This window comes from Raphanus sativus, unplaced genomic scaffold (genome assembly GCF_000801105.2).
Source record: "Raphanus sativus cultivar WK10039 unplaced genomic scaffold, ASM80110v3 Scaffold1965, whole genome shotgun sequence".
NCBI classification, from domain to species: Eukaryota; Viridiplantae; Streptophyta; class Magnoliopsida; order Brassicales; family Brassicaceae; genus Raphanus; species Raphanus sativus.
Window position 1 is genome coordinate 1 of NW_026617274.1, and position 18174 is coordinate 18174.

An 18174-nucleotide genomic window follows, 5' to 3' on the forward strand; every position below is an offset into this window, starting at 1 on the left:
AACCCCATAATAATCTCCTTCATTCATGTGACTTGGTCTTCTCCACTAATTAAACTACCGTGTACTCCCTTCAACCTCACGTACGTTGACCCAATCACATGAAACCAACCAATCAGGTACATTTCTCGACACTAACCCACTGATTCTCTCCTCCGGTGAACGTACCAAATAACTGAACGGTGAATCATCGTTAACCGGAGATTGAACCGAGTTCCAATCAGGAAAAATCAAAAGGATCTCTCGGTGAAACCTGAAACCGAAGCCTCGACCGCTTCGCCACATCTCACTGAACCATCACTTCTCTCATTATAATCATCAACGGCCAAGAACGGATGATCCAAAAGCATCTGAGCCGTCCATCTCTCCGCCGGGTCTTTAACGAAAACATCTCCTCACGAAATCTCTCCCTTCCCCGACAACTCCACCGGAAGCTTCGGAACATCTCCCGAACCGATACGAACCATCAAAGACATTACATTCTCGATCCCTTTCTCCGAACACCACGCCGTTTCCCCGCTCGACATCTCAACTACACACCATCCCAACGCCAACATCCCCCGGCGACTCAAACTCGCCGCGATTAACCGTCTCCGGCGCCAAATACAGAGGCGTTCCTCTGATCTCACCGGCGTTCCCGCTCCTCCGTTTCGCCAACCCGAAATCGGAAACCTTCACGCCGCCGTCGCCGAACACCAAAACGTTCTCGAGCTTCACATCGCAGTGAGAGTAACCTTTCGCGTGTACGTGACGCAACCCTCTAACGATCGACCTTGTGAACCGCCTCACTTCGAACTCCGGCAACCCTTCGCCGGACTTCTTGATCCTATCCGCCAAGTTTCCGCCGGGAGCGTACTCGAGAAACAGATTGTAAACCTCCTCTCCGTTCTCCACCGTCGTTCCTTCTCCGTAACACCGCACGATCTCCGGACAGTCGCCGAGATCGTCGAGAACGTCTCTCTCGTTGCGTAACGCGGCGGAGCAGGCTGCTCCGGAGGATTTCACGGCGATCAAGGGAGGAAAACGTGTCGAGCTTCTTCCAGAGGTAGTGGCTAAACTGACGGTGGAGAAGCTCCCGTGACCTATTGTTTCTCGACGAAGCCACTCCATTTAATTGTATAACTCAAAAAGTCTACGAAACAGTTAGTTTCTCTCTGTACTTTCTTCTGCAACTCTACTTCTTCTTCTGTCTCTATATATATACTCTCTACGATTATTTATTAATTTTTTTGTAAAAAGAAAAAAAAAGATGTAAAGTTTGTTGTGAGCACTAGTGTACTATTGTCTGTAATTGTTGCACGTGATATAAGCCTGTTACTGTATAGTATTTGTTATTTGTTTGTTTTTGTAATTGCTCTTGGCCACGAGATAAAATAGCTGCCAATAAAGAAAACGTGGGTGGTGAGAACGAAGAAGACGACTTACTCTTGTTGCCTTCTCTAAGATATTTCTTCCTTGCCATGCGCATCACGCGATTTTTTACAAAATTATAGTATAAAAAATAATTTATCTAATGGTTTACATATAATTTGTTACGTAAATACAGAGTTCTAGTTTTTGTATTCATCTCTTTGCCATAACTGGATTTAGTTATGTTCATTTGGTGATTTTAATTAAAAAATAAATAATTGATGCTAACTTTGTTTTGTTTGATGCATTTATATTTTTAATGAAATACATGAAGTACTTTAAAAAAAAAACACATGGAGTAGATTTGTTGTTCTACACGTTTGTTTCAGGATCTACCATGTGATTTGCGTTTTCTTCAAGTAGCGTAAATATCGGATGAGAGTTTTTATTAATTTGTTGCCTAACGTGAGCTGTTTTTCATATGGCTGTGAATATTTATTATTTTTAAAAATTAGATAATGGTCAATTGGTCATATTGATTGGGGTGGTGAGTAATTTCCTCTAGCTGAAACTGTTTTATTTAAGAAAGAAAACTGTTAAACACTCATCCACACCACTAACATCTGCATCCTCATGATTTTATTATTTATTGAAGACTGAATTATTATGTCCCTACAGATAACAAGCCCAAGTAATGTGATAAACAATAATTAGCAAACATTAAGTGATCAAAAGTTCTAAAAGAATTCAATGCAATTAACACTAACGAGTGACTGGTAGTCAAAACTTTCTGATGACTTGCCAACAAAAATAAGGTGAAAAATCAAAGTTAAGTCATAGGTGAGAACAACTGTGAATTTGATTTCAAGAAAGAAAATAGAAAAATGACTTTGAGTTTCAGTTGGTAACTACTACTCTTTAAAAAAATAATGATGAAATTCTTATTCCTCAGCTCTTATTCTATTCATGGTGTTTTTCTGTCAAATTATAAACTTATAAGTCCCCTTTATTCCTCTAATAACTTCTTCATAACTTCTTATGAATGAAAAAAAAATTATGAAGAAAAAATATTCTCTAATTTAGATGAGGAATGAGATGGATTGAACACTAATTCATATATTTTTATTTATTCATTTCCTCAATTGAATTTTGTTCATTTTTTGTTCAATTAAATTGTCACCAATGATGATAAAATAGAAAATAAGATCTTTATTTTGTTCTCGCCAAGAGATACTATGCTCCTTCTTCACCCCTGTAGTTATGCTTGACATTTTTGCTTTCAATCAGTCCTTGAGGGCATATGACAACCATAGGATCAGGGAACAATGCATGGTTTTGAAAGTGTTGCTTCTGGATAATGAGAAGGCTATATGTGGTGTGAAAGATTTGGTTTAAGTTAGATGAGGAAAATCTCAGTTGTGAAGTGAAAGAGTTAGAGCTTCATAAGCTGGAGAAGGAGAAGAAAATAACTTTTTTCAATGATTAAACAATAACAATTGCATGGCAACTTCTATTTTTCATTTATTTTTTTTTTTTGACAAAGAAAAGGGTTAAACCCGGGTCACTATTGGAACCAGACCTAACCCCCGGGGGAGTCGCAAGCCCGCGGATGGAATCCTTTTCCTGGGCATTCAAATGGGTCCTAAAGCATGGACCCATATCCGCGTTAGGTGAACAGAACAATGTGACTTAGTTTCGCATAGCAGGAGGATCGAACCTGAAACGTGTTAGCGTCCCAGGCCCGTCCACTGCCACTTGACCACAAGGCCCGTTCTTATTTTTCATTTATTATTGATAACTGAACATTTATCATAGTTAGATACACTAAATTTTATCAATTTTCTTCTTCGTCTTAACCAATTTAATAGTATATGGCAAAACACTGAATATAAGCCATTTGATAAACATATTCTTAATTTTTTTTTGTTTCATTTCCTTAATAGTGAAATGTACATATTTTATCGGGTTTTGTTTTGATATATATATAAGTTAATTTTAGTTATTTGTGGATCTTCTATCACCATGGTCAAGAGCCGACACACTGCCAATTTTGAATAATTTTTTTTAAACGAAGTATTCGAGTGTATAACCTTTTGCGCCTGAAGACTGGCTAATTGAACCTGAAACAATATGAAACACCACATAGATAATTTATCACCTACTAGTACTACTATGAGCCGGATAATAATAATTATAAAAAAAGAGAAAGGAGTCGCATAAATATCACATATATGCCTGAAAAAATGGTACCTAAAGCATGGGCTTTATGAGGTCTAGGCCATGACCGGCATTGAGCACGAGGAGGTTGAATTTGTGCCATAAACGGTGTAGTAATGATCATGAGGATAGAGTTAGTGCCCAAATGAGATAAAGTTGGGCAGTGAAATGAGTATTACATAAATGCACCAAATGGGTTACAAATATTTGCTTTGTTATGTATAAATGTATAAACGAAACAGAAAGGCCCAAGTGTCACCAATCCCGCATGAGTTAAAAGGCCTTAAATATTCTGTAAGTATCAAGATGGGCTTATCAGACAACAAAAAGACAAATGTCTGAGTTTTACCAAGTGTCACCAATCCCGCGAAGCAGCGATGGACGGCGAACGTTTAATCGCCGGAACAATCCCATAATTTAGAGCCGTACGTCTGAATTGAGAGTAGAGACAATTTGGAATTAAAAATAAGGTTTATTGGTGTTGTGAATTGAGGAAGAGAGGGAGGGAGAGAGATCTGAAAGGTCAGTGTGTGAATTTGTGTCAACAATGAATAATAATATATAAAGATGAATAAGTTTCTTATCGGATATCATCTCAAAAAAAGAAAAACGATGATTTAGTGTGTGTTAGGGTTTTTATGAATCCTCATCATCAGTTTAGTTGTTATGTTTCTTTGTGTGATGAGAAGTGAAAATTAGGAACAGATCAAAAGCTTTACAAGAAATTTTTTGGCAGTGTATACAAATGTTTTTTTTTGTTTTGTTCAAATTTGTGTCTTTTAACAAAACCAAAAAGAATGGGGAAAACTAGAGAGCAGCAGGAGAAGGAGACTTTCTGCTGCAATCGACGCGAGGAGCAAAGCAAGCCATGAAAGGTGTCATGAAAGTAGTATGTCTTCTGACAAGATGAGTGATCTTCACTGAGTTTCTGGAGACTTGTTGTTGTTCTTGTTGTTCTTGTTGTTGTTGTTGATGGTCACTTGATACTGAACTCCTCCTCATCTCCTGTGCTTTTAGCTTTGCTGATTGGAGCTTGTTCAAGATCTTATCCATTGATGCTGATTTCTTCTTCTCCAGCTTCACCTGTCAAAGAAGGATTCAGTATTAATAATAATGCTGAGATTTATATAAAAGGGTAGAAGAAGAAGGAGGGAAGGGACCTCGAGTTTTCTAATGGCAGCTTCTGCTTTGGCCTTCTGTAGATTTTCCCAAGCTGCTATCTTTGCTTCCTCTCTCTGCAACCTGCCATTGATAGAGAGAAAAAAACATTAATAGCACGACCAAGAAGAAACTGATGTAAGAATCAATATCTGTGTTTGGTTTACTTAGAAAGAGACATGGCAGGTTCAGAGATATCCCAAGAAGAAGAAGAAGCAGAAGCTTCTTCAGAGTTGTCTTCTTCTTCAACCTCAGGTTGCTCTCTCCTCATTATAATCCTAGAAGACATAACTCGTCTCTTTGGACGCTTAATCATCTTTGCTCCTTTATCCATCTTCACTTCTCTCACTTCACCACCACCACCACCTCTACAAGGAGGAGGAGGAGGAAGAGGCTCAATCACAGAAACAACCAACGGTGGAGATAGCAGCAGCTCTTGAGGAGTAGACTGGTCATTATTATTACTAGGACTCATCTCTTCTGGACTCATCTGAGTAGCTATGTCCCTTCTTGAAACCACCGGAGACTGCGCCGCCGTCGTCTCCTTCCTGTCCTCTGCTTTCTCCTCTGCACAAAATTCAACAAAAAAAGCTTAGATCTTGGACAAGAATCAGCTCAAAGTTTTGGTCTTTTCAAGATTGTATTTGTCAAAAGTGTGAGTCTTTTGATACAAAGAGTTATACTTTCAGATCCATATTGCATCTAAGAGAAGAGAGAGAGCTAACCAGTGTCAGTTTTGGAGCAAAGTGATGAACTTTCCTCACTCATCAAATCAATCCAGCTCCGGCTATGTCCATGGCCACCACCAACACTTCCTCTGAAAACCCTATCAGCCTCCAAAACACCAGTCGAAAACGGGGAGCCAGAAACCATTAAACCTCTGGGAGCCGCTGCTGCTTCCAAGGCTCGCATAGTCAACAACCTCGGAGAATACGTCGGAGGATGAGGATGAGGAGGAAGAAGCGTGGGAGGAGGAACAATGGGACCGCTTTTGGACTTCTGCCGTCTCTGGTCGGAGAACTGAGAGCTCGCCGATGGTGGTGTGTTCGCACAGACGCCAGCCGCCACGGGGCTGCAAATCCACCGCTCGGCGTCTTCCCATTTGGAAGGTATGGCTCTGCCGCTGTAAAACGGCGTCGTTAGAGCGGAAGAGGAGCCGAGGTGGCGACGAGGTCCGTTGTTGTTGTTGACTGTTGGGGTTGAGCAAGCGGTGGAGGAGGAGGAAGGGTGGTGGGGGACTCTCTCGGAGCTCCAGCCTTTGTTGTCGGAGTAGTTAGGAGCTGCTCCGGGGCTTAGGAATCCACCGAAGCTGTTTGAGGAAAGAGATGTCTTCCTCATCCTTTTCTGCAAAGAGAATTAGAGAGAAAAAGATTCAGATTTAAAGAAAGGTGGAAGCTTTATTATGAAGAAACTGAACTCATTTTTTTCTTGTTGACCGGAGAGATTTGAAGTGTGTGTTTAGAGAGAGAGAGAGAGAGAGTGATGATGTAAACTGAATAAAGGGTAGAGAAAATGTACTTTTGTGTTTCTCAAAAGGTGAGAACTTTGAGAGATGAAAGAGAGAGAGTTTTTGTTTTGTAAGCATTAAGACAAGGCAAATGTCTTGGCCGGTCCGATCATATACTCAACAATTAAAAGGTGATAATAAGAAAAAAAAATAGAAGAAATCTCTTAACATTAAAATCATTTTGAAATTGACTTCTTTTGGGTTATTTAAGCAAATTACACTTTCTTAATCTTTTTAACAGATTTGGACGGAAAAAAATGCCGTTATAGCTTTATCTTGTTCTTCGTTTGATCCTCTGTAGCGTTACACAGAGAGCCACAACTCTCCCATGTGACCATTCTGCGCTTTTGTTTGTTCTTTCGATACATTTTCAGACACTTTTTGTCGTTTCTGTTAATAGGCTTCCCGCTTTTTCTTTTCTAACCTTTTTTACGTTATTTAACAGTTAGCTCATTTTTCTTAGAGTAACTCCCTGCAGACCTAGAAAGATGGATCGTAGCCACTCAGACTCACTCAATAGAGAAATACTGCTTGTAGTTCTAATTGGTAGAGAAAATAATTGTGTGGCATCGCAATTTTCAGTTTATTCCCTTCATTTAGTACTAGTTTAATAACATTACGGTAGTCGATCTTCTTCTTTGAATATAAAGTGGATGTTTAACTAGTTTATTAGTTTCCAAACTAGTAGTTTTTTTTTTTCATCACTAGTAGTTTGTTTTATATACTACAGTTTTAGCAGTTCGAACTAACCACGTTTGAAGACATTTCACATGTAATGTTATATACCAACATACTAATTCGTCATTGTTTTAATAATTACATACATCCTTTAATAAAGCAATCTCGTTTGTCGTGGCATTCGCATCTCGGCTTTATAGTACTTATAGTTCCAAAGATCTGAATTCCTCTGATTATTCGTGAAGTTGCGAAATTTGAAAGCGGTTGTAAAATAACACCGGAGTCATTATCACGTTATGCTACTAATGTGTATTTAACGCATAGGGATGATCAAGCTCAAAGACACAGACGACAAAACACACTAGTCTCTCGTTGTTATTTAATGTGGCATTGATTTTTCGAACAAAACAAACCCATCAATTTGTATTACAAAAATTCTGAATATGGGTCTTAACTATAAAAAAAAAACCCCACGTATCATAGTTGGCGCGTGACAAATAGCGACTCCGCTCCTACCACATTCAACGTTTGATCTTTTATTCTCCTTCATTCAAATCGTTCTTATCTGTTTATTATCACAGATATGTTATGAAAAATATCTTAATATATATAGAGAGAGACCCGACTAAAATAGAATCACGTCTATTATGCATATGTATAGCCGAGTGAAGAAAGAGAGTTTTCAACTAATATCACGTACGTTTGTATCTTTTATGTGTTTCGACTGTGCTGTTATCACGTTATGAATAGCATTGATTTTCTGAACAACTAAAACCAACCATTAAAATAACTAGCAAGTACTAAATTCAAGTCAAGTACAAAAATCTGGATATGTTCAATTTCAAATATATATGTATTAAGGTCGCATGTAAAATAGCAACTCATCTCCTACCACATTCCATTTCCACGTTGGATTTCATATTTCTGCTTTCAAACCTTTGTGAAAAAAATACACAACGAAGGAAAACAGAGAGCGATGTTTAAACTAACACGACGTTTATATTTTTTCGTCTACATAATAATTATATAAAATGATTGACAGAAAACAATCAGTGTTCAAGAAAATATTATTAAGCTTTGAACTAAACATTTGTTATAATTATAGCAAAATTTATCTTTTAAACTAAGCTTTCTACCATTTTATAAACTACCAAAACAAACCATCTGAAAGCTTAATTCTTACCATGGATGCAAAACAAATATAGTATGACACAAAGTCGCAGTCAAACTTTATTCAGGATAAACAGTAAAGATAAAAAAGATCAGAAGAAACATACATAACAAATATATAAAATATAGGAAAAGAGGCAACATAGTCTTTTGGCTTCAACACTAAGAGTTCCTTCTTAGCTCAGTGCCTTGTCCTGCTTCTTCGCCTGCAAAACAGTCAAATAAGTTCAATAAGTCATTTTGTACAAACATGTAAAGCTTGCATCTGCTACATTACCTGGGAGACCTTGAATACGAGGAAGAGCGTCTGCGCGAGCGTTTAGGAGAGCGAGATAATGACCTTGACGGGGACCTAGACCGTGATCTTGAAACATGCCTGCGGGATCTCCTGCTTCTGCTTCGGCTTCTACTTCTACTTCTGCTTCGTCTGTGTCTTCTGCAGACATAAACATTTTTTTACAAGTTAAAGAAAACCAAATTGGAAGGAGATGATGAAATCTGTGTAGGTAAAGTTTCGATAGAGAGCAGATCCAATCAAGAGCTTTTAAGAACCGAAGAAGTCCTGTGACTTCCTTGTCATCCTCACTCATAATCAAAATGATAACTTTATTAACAACCTCGGTGGTGGTGATCGACTATAACTCCTACTACGGCTGCGATGTCTACTCCGACTCAACCGGCTTGTTTCCGCTAATTTCTCCAGCCTTTGCTTCTCCTGTTCTCGTTTTTTAGCAGTCTCCGTTGCAGTGTCCTTCTTAACTGTACACATATGATCCATCCACCATCTAAGTTTCTAGTAGCAAATGGGAATAAGCTTAAAAGCATAACATAAGCAGAAGATCTTACTCTGTTGCGTTAGCTGTTTGTTCATGATTCTCTTCAGTCGTTCTTGGGGAGTTTCTTTCTTCACCACCGGTGTCTGCTTGGAAGATCCTCCAGAAGAGGTACCTGCTTTTGAAAGTTTCGCCAGTGCTGAGGAAGTACTGTAGGTATAAAAAAAACGTAGTATGGTTTAAATTGATTACTACAAAAGCTAAAGGATGAGACATATACAACCAAAATAAACTTGATACATGTAATCATGACCATACCTCACTGACGGTTTAGGTAGTTTAACAATCTTGTCTTTCTCAAGAGAAACACCAGATGCGGGATCAACATGCAGCGCCTCAAGAATATGTCCTGATGATGATGGTCTGCAGGGAAATACAAAATTATAATTTCCTAGTCTATGCATTATACTAAGCAAATCTCAGTCAGTTATAAAAGGGGTTCCAGAAAGCAAGCTTCTATCTCTCCCTTGTTGTCACAGATAATCAAATCTTAGATTCATTCTACACAACAAAAGTTTTCATCGACCAACTAAAGGAGAGCAAGTGGGTATCTTTGCAAGAACTAGAGGTTGAGTGCTCCGACCGGTTGAATAGGTCAGTTTGAGATGGTGGTGAACGCGGTGGGGAATATCCTCCAAACTTTGGACTTCCCACGTCTCCAGAGCCTCCAAATTCTGTTATATACTCGATTTTTGGCTTGCTAATTTCGTCAGAGTGGTCTCCATGACCATTCCGCCTTGAGTATGACGGAGAATATGACCGGGACCTGGATCTTGACCTGCGGATACGAGGAGGAGATAAGCAATAACTTTCCGTAGCTTGTATGACATAATAGCAGGTTAGCAAGGGAAAACCTTCTTGAACGCGGATAAGCCTCATAAGTAGGACTCCTTCGAGACTCCCTGTGAAATTAAAAACACCATTCAAGTGAGTTAAAAAATACAACTAACTCTCCATTTTTCTATATTGTACTATCCTACCTGTAGGGATCATGCTGCATCATGTGTCTTCCAAAATTCCTTGAAGTTTCTCTTTCTCTATCCCTCTCTATCCTAGAAACCTTCCTTCTTTCCTTGCGACTTAGCTTCTTCTACATTTTCATAAAATTTTGATTCATCCACGTTCATCAGTTAGATGGCAAGAAAAAAATAAGGTATAACCTTCACAAATCAAAATGAGCCCTCGCAACTTACAACTGAAGGATCGCCTTTGATAAGCTCCTTTTGCCTTTTCTCTTCCTCTTTCGCCTTCTTGTCCATATAAACGAGCCATCCATACCGCTTAACGCCAAACTGTTTCGCAATTGCTTCCATTCCTTCGTCTTCGCTGTCATTACTGTCGAAATCATCCTCCTCATCCTCATCGTCGTCGTCGTCATCATCATCTTCCTCCGCATCAAACAACGCCTCTTTCCCGTTTCCACCATACGAAAATCCAACCTGTGAATACGTGCCTTTGTTTGCAGGTGGTTGAGCTTGTTGTGGTCTAACAAAAGTACATAAAAAGGAAGTTCACATTAACTAGAAGATCAATAAGGATTAAAAGAATCGAGCTTTTTGTTCGTAATCATAATCTTGAAGATTAAAGTTGAAAACGCACTTTGTTCCAAGGAAGGGAGCAGCAAGTTTGGCCTCAAGTTCTTGACTGACGTGTAGCAAACCCTCCCCATCAGAAACTGTTCAACAGTACGAAGCATTTATCCCAACTGACTCTTTATCTCAATTTTTTTTACTCAGATTTCGCCTTGAATCGTCTTTTCATTATATGATTGGAAAAAAAAACAAATATGATGAAGGGAATGTAGAAGAAGAAGGTACCGACATCCTCTACGGCGGTGCTTAATTAAATCCCGGTAACGCTCAAAATTAACAAACTCCTCAACTTCTTCCTCCTCCTCCGACTTCTTATGTGGCCTTATGCTCCTCGAACCAGCCTCCCTCACAAAATCCAGCATAGCTCGCCCATCGAATCTACACACCATTGTTACAAGCGAGACCATGAACAAAACGATTCAATTGAAATCGATCAAACAGCTTAAACCTAATTTCAATACCTATCAATCATAACATCCTGCTTCCCGTTCCACGGTATCCTAATGCAGCAATTCGTAATAAGAAATAAAATAAAAATAAATAAATAAAAAATCGAAGGAGAGTTGGTTAGATAAGGGGATGATTGTTTACAGGCCCTGTTGATCCTCGGTGGCTTGGTAAAGACCGTCATCGCGGAAGATTTTGTAGCGGGATCCAACGGCTTGGATCGATTGGATGGGGTCTCCGCGGCGTTTAGCTAAGAAGATGGCTCGACGCTGAGCTCTTTTCCGAGCCGCGTCCATCATGTCGTGCACCTTCTTCTCCGATCTTCTCGCTTCGTGCCACATCCTCCTCCTTGAAGCTCACTCACAAACCCTAATTAGACTCATTGGGGAAAAAGTTTTCTCTGGCTGTTTTGTTTTATTTCCGATGACTAGTTGAAAACAATCTGAACCGCCCGATGCTCACGGAACCTTCTGACTGTTTCACAGGTTTTGAGATTTTTGTTTTCACAATCCACAAGGTGTCGAGAGGAGTAGAAAAAGAAAAACAAGTTGGAATGGGCCGGTGCTTCTCTTTTAAAATGGGCCCCTCGAGTGAAAGCCACATGATATGAATATGAATGGGGGAGAATTGGAAACTGCAAAAAAAAGAACAAAGATTTAAAGTTCTTGAGAGAAAATTGTTGTTTTGATTAATCGGTTGTTGAAACTTGAAAGAGATATGTCACGAATAAACGTGTTTTATTCTTCTAAGTATTACGATATACACGTATTAATGTTTGGTATATGTGTATATAAACTACAAATTGGTAGTAGTAGTGGTAGTATAATAAACCAGTGGTGGCCCAAAGAGATTTTAGGACGTGTGATTGATCACTTTAATTTGAGGTGAGTTTTAGTGGCAACGTACGACGTTTAACCTATGTGATACATAGTTATTTCATTGATGAACTTATCAAATTGCATTTGTTCTGGACCACTTTGTTGGTTTAAATGTCGGTTTAGAGTTTTTTTTCCAGATCAAACTATATTGCTCTGGTAGCAAACATTCTTTAACAGCAAATAAGTAAATTATATCATCAGTAGCACATGCGAAATATAAATTGTCATCTCTTGAATTTTATAAGAGATAGAGAAAAAAAGAAAAACAGGAACAAAAGCCTAAGTGGATCCTGTCCTCTCCGAATTCGAGAACAAGCTAAAGAAAGATGCGGAAGTTTGGCTGAAAATAGAGGAAACCAAGAACAAAATAGTACCAACATAAACCGTTGTGTCCAATACTACATGGCATACATGTTTCTATGAAGGCAAAACACTGATCCAAGGGGGACGTATGAGTTGTCAAAGGGCGCTATTGAATGCAGAATATATCACATCACAAAGAAATGCTAAAGATGCAGCCTAAGATGGACTAGCGTATACTGTTTAAAGCTATTCAGTAGCGGCATGTTCTTTGGATATGGAGCATTTCTGTCATGATCTAAAACTAACTCTTTGCCATCCATACACATATAGAAATAGAATGCCAAAACTTCAGGTGGCCTAACTTGACACAAATGCTACTTAGATATAATAGATTTAATAGTTGATTAACTACAAAATTTAATTCAGCATATATTAATTATTTTGTAACCAAAAACGAATTTGTTGATACGCTTTCTTCTTCAAGTGTTGTTGATGACTCATGTAAGTTTTCTTTTTGAAAACATCAAATAATTAGCTATCGCATTATGGATGTGGTCATGAACAGTTTTTGTCGACTCAAAAGCTAAGATGAGAGAATATGGGAAAGCACAGTTCAAAAGTGATGATGGAAGTAGTGGAACTCAAACATTCTCGACAAACGCAATTATATGACAACCAGACTCATATTCCAAGTTCCATCAAAAAGATTCGTGGATATTAATAGGGTTGCGTTTCAAATCCATGTTTCCACATACGTGTCAATATTTTTTTTGGCCTCCATACGTGTCAATAACTATCCCTGTATTTTCAATTATCTTTCACTGTTATACAATTATATAACCATTCGTCTCTGACTTCAATTGATTCGCCCAAGTGGTCATTTTCTCTCATGTCACCACAACCTAGAAATGAGTTCGAACTTTCCATTGAAGTACCAAACACAATGGTCCACAACTTCAATTCGATATAAAAAATTTAGATATTCGTAAATTTCTGAAACAAATCAAATAATAAAAATTAATATTCATTTAAAAAAAAACTAAATCACAAGTACTAAAAAATTTAGATACAAATATTTGATATGTTCTGATTTTTATACAAATAGATATATATGTACAATTAAATATCGAATTTTAACATATAATTTATTAATTTTTATTTTTTAAATTACATATAAAATATTAGATTAAAAATGAATATAATTTTTTATACAAAAATACAATGTTTCTAAAAACATTTATTTTATGATAGTAAATATTAACTTAAATAATTTATAAAACATACAGTTTCATTAATTTTGTACTTAGAATTTTTATCATGTAAAAAGTACTTTAAAAATTAAATTAGTATAATTTTTTTAATGTACTTGTATTAAAAAATGGATGAAATATCCGTAAATATCAATTAATATTTGTAATTATCAAAAATAAATTAGATATCCAAAAAACCGAATATCCATATTTTTGCAAAATGAATCAAATAAAAAAATCAAATATCTGTGAATTATGAAGCAAATAACAGATAACAAAAATTATGGTACTATTCTGTCCTTGTCCAGGCCTATCGAAAACTACCAAACAAGCTGTTTAACATTAATGATCTAGACTACTAGTTGACTTTAGTGGTTCCAGAATTCTTTTACCCGTTGCAAAATTAGTGTGTGTATGTTATTGGTTCAATAATTTGCAATTCCAAAAATTTATAATGCAGAGTAAAATTAAAGAGAAATTTGCCCATATAGCCATAAAAAACACAAATATACTATCTAACCAAAAATACCATCTATCTCATTATTTCTTTTCCTATCTCTCTCTAATCTCGCACTAAAAATCTAATTACCTTTTTTGGTTATTTGAAAAATAAGCCAAAAATAAATTACGTCATTAAAATTTTCATGTTCACCAGAAGTTTGTGTCAATTTTTGATGAAGAATTTTTAATACATGATAAGAATTTTCATGTTTACCGTCAAACTGGACACTATAGTATTTTACAAAAAAATCAAGCTGTTTCTTTCCGACTTTTCTGCGTGGAAAAAATGTTCTTTAGCATTGTCACGGCTGAACAAAATACTTAATTAAATAAAAATGAAGCTTATAAATCATTCTTTGTAGGAATGTGAAAGAGTGTAAAAGTCTAAAATAATTTCAACTCGGGTAAAGAAAGCAAAAACTGAAGTCCTATCAGTACGAAGTAAAAAGTTGCCTACACGTTTGTTAAACAAACGCCATTAACCTATGATTTTCTTGTATATAAGTGGAGCTTCAAAATTAAATTCTCAAAGATTAGTCTACTGAATCATGAACCTTGTTTCGGCCATACACACGAAGAGATGCTAAAACATTGGAAATTCAAAGATGGTTTGACAAAAGTGGATGCTAGTTGAAATCGGAAATCATTGATAAGCTAAACTCCAAAGGGATCATACACTACTATACTTTCTCTGGTGGATTCATACACATGCTTAGAACTGGCTTTAAATCAATAATTATCCAATACTAACCTAGCTTTTTTTTTTTTTTACTAACCTAGCTACATCAAAAAAAAAAACATCAAAAAAAAAAAACCTAGCTACATCCATCGATGATCTTGTCTCCTCGTATATTTTTGTAGCTGTCTTGGTAAGCTGGGTTAAACCATAGAGTTATACCTTTATGAATTTTCAATGGCGATGTGTTACTTTGAGATTTAAATGGAGATGTGCATGCATGCAACTATCGACATTTTTTCACAAATTTGTTATCGCCTTTTTTGACTAAAAATATCATCTTTTGATCCCGTATATATACGAATGTCTAGAAGCAGCTTTTAAATATAGTTATGCAAGCGTGCGCCATTTTTCTCTAACTATTCAAGTCTTAGTTTCGCAAGTTATATAACTTTTTTTAATCAACCATGTGCATGCAACTATCTCTAGTTTTCTACCTTTGTGTGAGATATAGAAGATTAAAGGCCAAAAAGGTGTTGGAAATGAATCGAATAATGGAGACGTAGATGTCGATGATTTAAACTCTGTCACGATAGGTAGGACTTACCGTCGTTGATGAAGAATATTATTAATATTATTTACCCAATGATAAAGCGGATAAAAAGCCAAGGGTGCTGGAAATAAATCCAAGAATGAAGACAGTAGATGTCGATGGGTTTTTAAGAACTTGTAAATATCACGACTCAGAGACTTTAAAATATATTATCCGAATTGTTTAGTCTAAAGATACACAAATGAAAGGAAAAGGTAAATGAAGCTGATTGGTACCCAAATGTGAATTGAAGCCAAAATTGTGTTAGGTGGCACATTAAATTATTCAAAAAGAAATATAATACACAGAGGCAAATAAACAAAGTCGTTTAAAAAAAATAAAATATCATGTCGTCTCCCGTCATATTTGAAAAAACTTTACAATCTGTTAATTTCTAAATTTTCTAGAATACATATACTATTCGTCTCTTGTGTGTGCGTATTTATTTTAATTGGCGATAACATTTTTAGCAATGACTAAATTATGCATAATTCAGTATAAATTATATTACATATGACATTAGTTTTTTGTCATCATATATATGACATATACAAAAGATCATGTATCATATATGATTAATGGCATAATTTCCTGGAAAATTATTCAAGGGAGAGAAGATGAAAACATAATTCAAATGATGAAAGCCATGACTCAAAAGAAGACTTTATACAAATTTTGATTAAGAGATGAAAATTAAAAAAAATAAAGATGTTTCTGAGAATTTCTAGAACAAGCATCCGTTTTTTTTTTTTTTGTTTCTTACATACGTAGGACCCACAGTAGGATCAATAAAGCTTTATGCGTTATATAATTGACCTCCCTCCCGAAGAAAATACACTTAAAAACAGTTTTGGTTGCTATGCTAAAACTTTAGAAGAAAAAAAAAAACACTTGAACTTCTTTTTTTTGAGAGAAAAATACACTTAAAACTTTGGTTTAGCTTTTGTATTAACACACTGATTTGCTCCGGCGAAGTATGGTCGTAGTCTCCAACTTCCTCCTCCATCAGATAATCCGTTAGATGGAAGAAACCAAACGAAACTCTGATCTCCTCCGTTCTCGTGTCTTCCTCTCAGGCTTCTATTGCTGGGACTGGGAATTTCTCACTGCTCTCTTGCTCTTTAGTTGCTGAATCTTTCCTCCCATTTTTCATTTTTCTCTTTCTCTTTCTGTCTAGATTATATTTAGTCCATCTTTTTATTGTTTTCTTTAGTTTTTATTAAAAAAATTCGTCGAAGATGACGACGGTGATGGCGGCGCATAGAACTGTTCCGGCGCCATTTTTAAGCAAAACGTACCAGCTAGTGGATGATCAGATCACAGACGACGTCGTTTCATGGAACGAAGATGGGACAGCTTTCGTCGTATGGAAAACAGCTGAGTTCGCTAAAGATCTACTCCCTCAGTACTTCAAACATAACAACTTCTCGAGCTTCATCCGTCAGCTCAACACTTACGTGAGTCACACAAAACAATATTACGATTCAAAAGTCATTTTCATTTGTTGTGTTTCAATTAAATCATTTTGGTTAAAATGAATCATTCATTGGTAGTTGGTGGATAATTAAAAAAGCTTCTAGAAGCTGATCACATGTTTTTGTCTTTTAACTGTAGGGTTTCCGGAAAACTGTACCGGACAAGTGGGAGTTCGCCAACGACAACTTCCGGAGAGGACAGGAGGAGCTCCTGTCGGAGATACGCCGGCGGAAATCGGTGATCGCCGCGGCGGGGAAATGCGCAGTCGTTGGCTCGCCGTCGGAGTCGAACTCGGCGGGAGACGATCACGGGTCTAGCTCAACGTCGTCGCCGGGGTCGAAGCACCCGGGGTCGGTGGAGAACATGGTGGCCGATCTGTCCGGAGAGAACGAGAAGCTGAAACGAGAGAAGCAGCAGTCTGAGCTCGGAGCTCGCGGCGGCGAAGAGGCAGCGCGACGAGCTCGTAGCGTTCTTGACCGAGCAGATGAAAGTGGGACCGGAGCAGATCGATGAGATGATCAAAGGAGGGAGGTCCAGAACGACGGTGGAGGAAGGTTGCGGCGGAGACGGCGTGGAGGAGGAGAAGGGGGTGGTAGGTGAAGGGTTGAAACTGTTCGGGGTGTGGGTGAAAGGAGAGAGAAAGAAGAGGGGGCCGGGATGAGAAGAATTTCGTGGTGGGTGGGTCCCGTATGACGGAGATAAAACGTGGACTTTCACGCGCCGTTGTGGAAGAGCAGCAAGTCTGCAACTAAACAAAACAAAAAGGATGACTTGTAAGAGACTGTTCAAACAAGCGTGTGACACGTCATTGACGTTGAAATAGAAAAAAGAAAGCTAGAGTCTTAATGATTTTTATAATTTTCCGTAAGGAAGATTTTTATTTTTATGTTACAAATGGATTTTCATGTATTATATACGGTTGAAAAAAATAAGACGGACGTTTCGGATTTTAGTATTGTGTGTGTATTTTTCTTTCTCTATTAAAACTCATAGCTAATGTAAAACCATGGCCTAGATTTGGTCCAATGAGTTGCACAAAAAAAAGATTTGGTCCAATGTCATGCTGAAAGTTGAAACTTCAAAGAGGAAAAGGATTTGACAAAGAAAACATTTATTTATTTATTTTCTCTCGGTGAATAGAACTTGACTACTTCTCTTGCAATTAGTAGGTAGTTTCCGTGTTTTTACGTAACCCGTGGAGTATTCTCATAAAAATTGTTAGAAAAGTCGACAACAAAGACACTAGACTGTATCGGAGAAAATGTAAATTGAGAAAATACCAAACTCTTACATAACACATGACGTTCAAATTCCAACAAGAATGCTATGAGATTATATATAAAATTAGTTGATGCTGAGAAAAATATGTCAACCAGCTCTACAACAACCAGTTTATAGTAAACTAAAATTCTGTAAGAATATATATATTCTAAAATCTTGTCCTTCACCAATTTTTCTTACTACATAATAAACGTTTTCCAGACGGAATATATGAAAAGTAATTCGTTAGTGCCCAATTAAGTCGCGCTTCAGTCTCGCCAAGAGTCTC

The 18174-nt window shown here is 37.2% G+C and overlaps 2 protein-coding genes and 2 pseudogenes across 3 annotated transcripts; 1 reads left to right on the top strand and 3 right to left on the bottom strand.

Annotated features, from left to right (window-relative positions):
* Positions 1-44: 44 nt before the first annotated feature.
* On the bottom strand, positions 45-1263 carry LOC130505041 (mitogen-activated protein kinase kinase kinase 20-like; annotated as a pseudogene).
* A 2996-nt stretch (positions 1264-4259) lies between these two features.
* Positions 4260-6204, bottom strand: LOC130505039 (uncharacterized). Its single transcript, XM_056999645.1, has 4 exons — positions 5448-6204; positions 4890-5289; positions 4725-4806; positions 4260-4647 (listed from the first exon to the last, which is right to left on the bottom strand). The coding sequence occupies exons 1-4, from the start codon at positions 6058-6060 to the stop codon at positions 4372-4374; spliced, it is 1371 nt and encodes a 456-aa protein (XP_056855625.1). The 5' UTR covers positions 6061-6204; the 3' UTR covers positions 4260-4371.
* Positions 6205-8070: 1866 nt separating this feature from the next.
* On the bottom strand, positions 8071-11459 carry LOC130505042 (uncharacterized). Of its 2 annotated transcripts, XM_056999646.1 has the most exons (13): positions 11094-11459; positions 10964-11002; positions 10732-10880; positions 10510-10585; positions 10104-10395; positions 9891-10000; positions 9765-9812; positions 9494-9688; positions 9169-9273; positions 8924-9060; positions 8695-8836; positions 8355-8513; positions 8071-8283 (listed from the first exon to the last, which is right to left on the bottom strand). In XM_056999646.1, the coding sequence occupies exons 1-13, from the start codon at positions 11288-11290 to the stop codon at positions 8259-8261; spliced, it is 1674 nt and encodes a 557-aa protein (XP_056855626.1). In that variant the 5' UTR covers positions 11291-11459; the 3' UTR covers positions 8071-8258. The 2 variants fall into 2 exon arrangements, with proteins under 2 accessions (XP_056855626.1, XP_056855627.1); XM_056999647.1 differs by lacking the exon at positions 10964-11002.
* Positions 11460-15993: 4534 nt separating this feature from the next.
* LOC130505040 (heat stress transcription factor B-1-like) lies at positions 15994-17402 on the top strand (annotated as a pseudogene).
* The last annotated feature ends 772 nt before the right edge of the window (positions 17403-18174 follow it).

Bases quoted from the DNA above. Each gene is read 5' to 3' on its own strand.
- LOC130505042 (XM_056999646.1), bottom strand. From the start codon at position 11,290: ATGTGGCACGAAGCGAGAAGATCGGAGAAGAAGGTGCACGACATGATG. The intron at 11,003-11,093 runs GTAAACAATCAT...TTGCTGCATTAG, and splicing joins ACCGAGGATCAACAGGGCCT to GATACCGTGGAACGGGAAGC. The intron at 9,689-9,764 runs GTTTTCCCTTGC...TCGTATCCGCAG, and splicing joins GCTTATCCGCGTTCAAGAAG to GTCAAGATCCAGGTCCCGGT.
- LOC130505039 (XM_056999645.1), bottom strand. From the start codon at position 6,060: ATGAGGAAGACATCTCTTTCCTCAAACAGCTTCGGTGGATTCCTAAGC. The intron at 5,290-5,447 runs GTTAGCTCTCTC...AATTTTGTGCAG, and splicing joins TTGCTCCAAAACTGACACTG to AGGAGAAAGCAGAGGACAGG. The intron at 4,648-4,724 runs GTCCCTTCCCTC...CTTCTTTGACAG, and splicing joins CTGCCATTAGAAAACTCGAG to GTGAAGCTGGAGAAGAAGAA.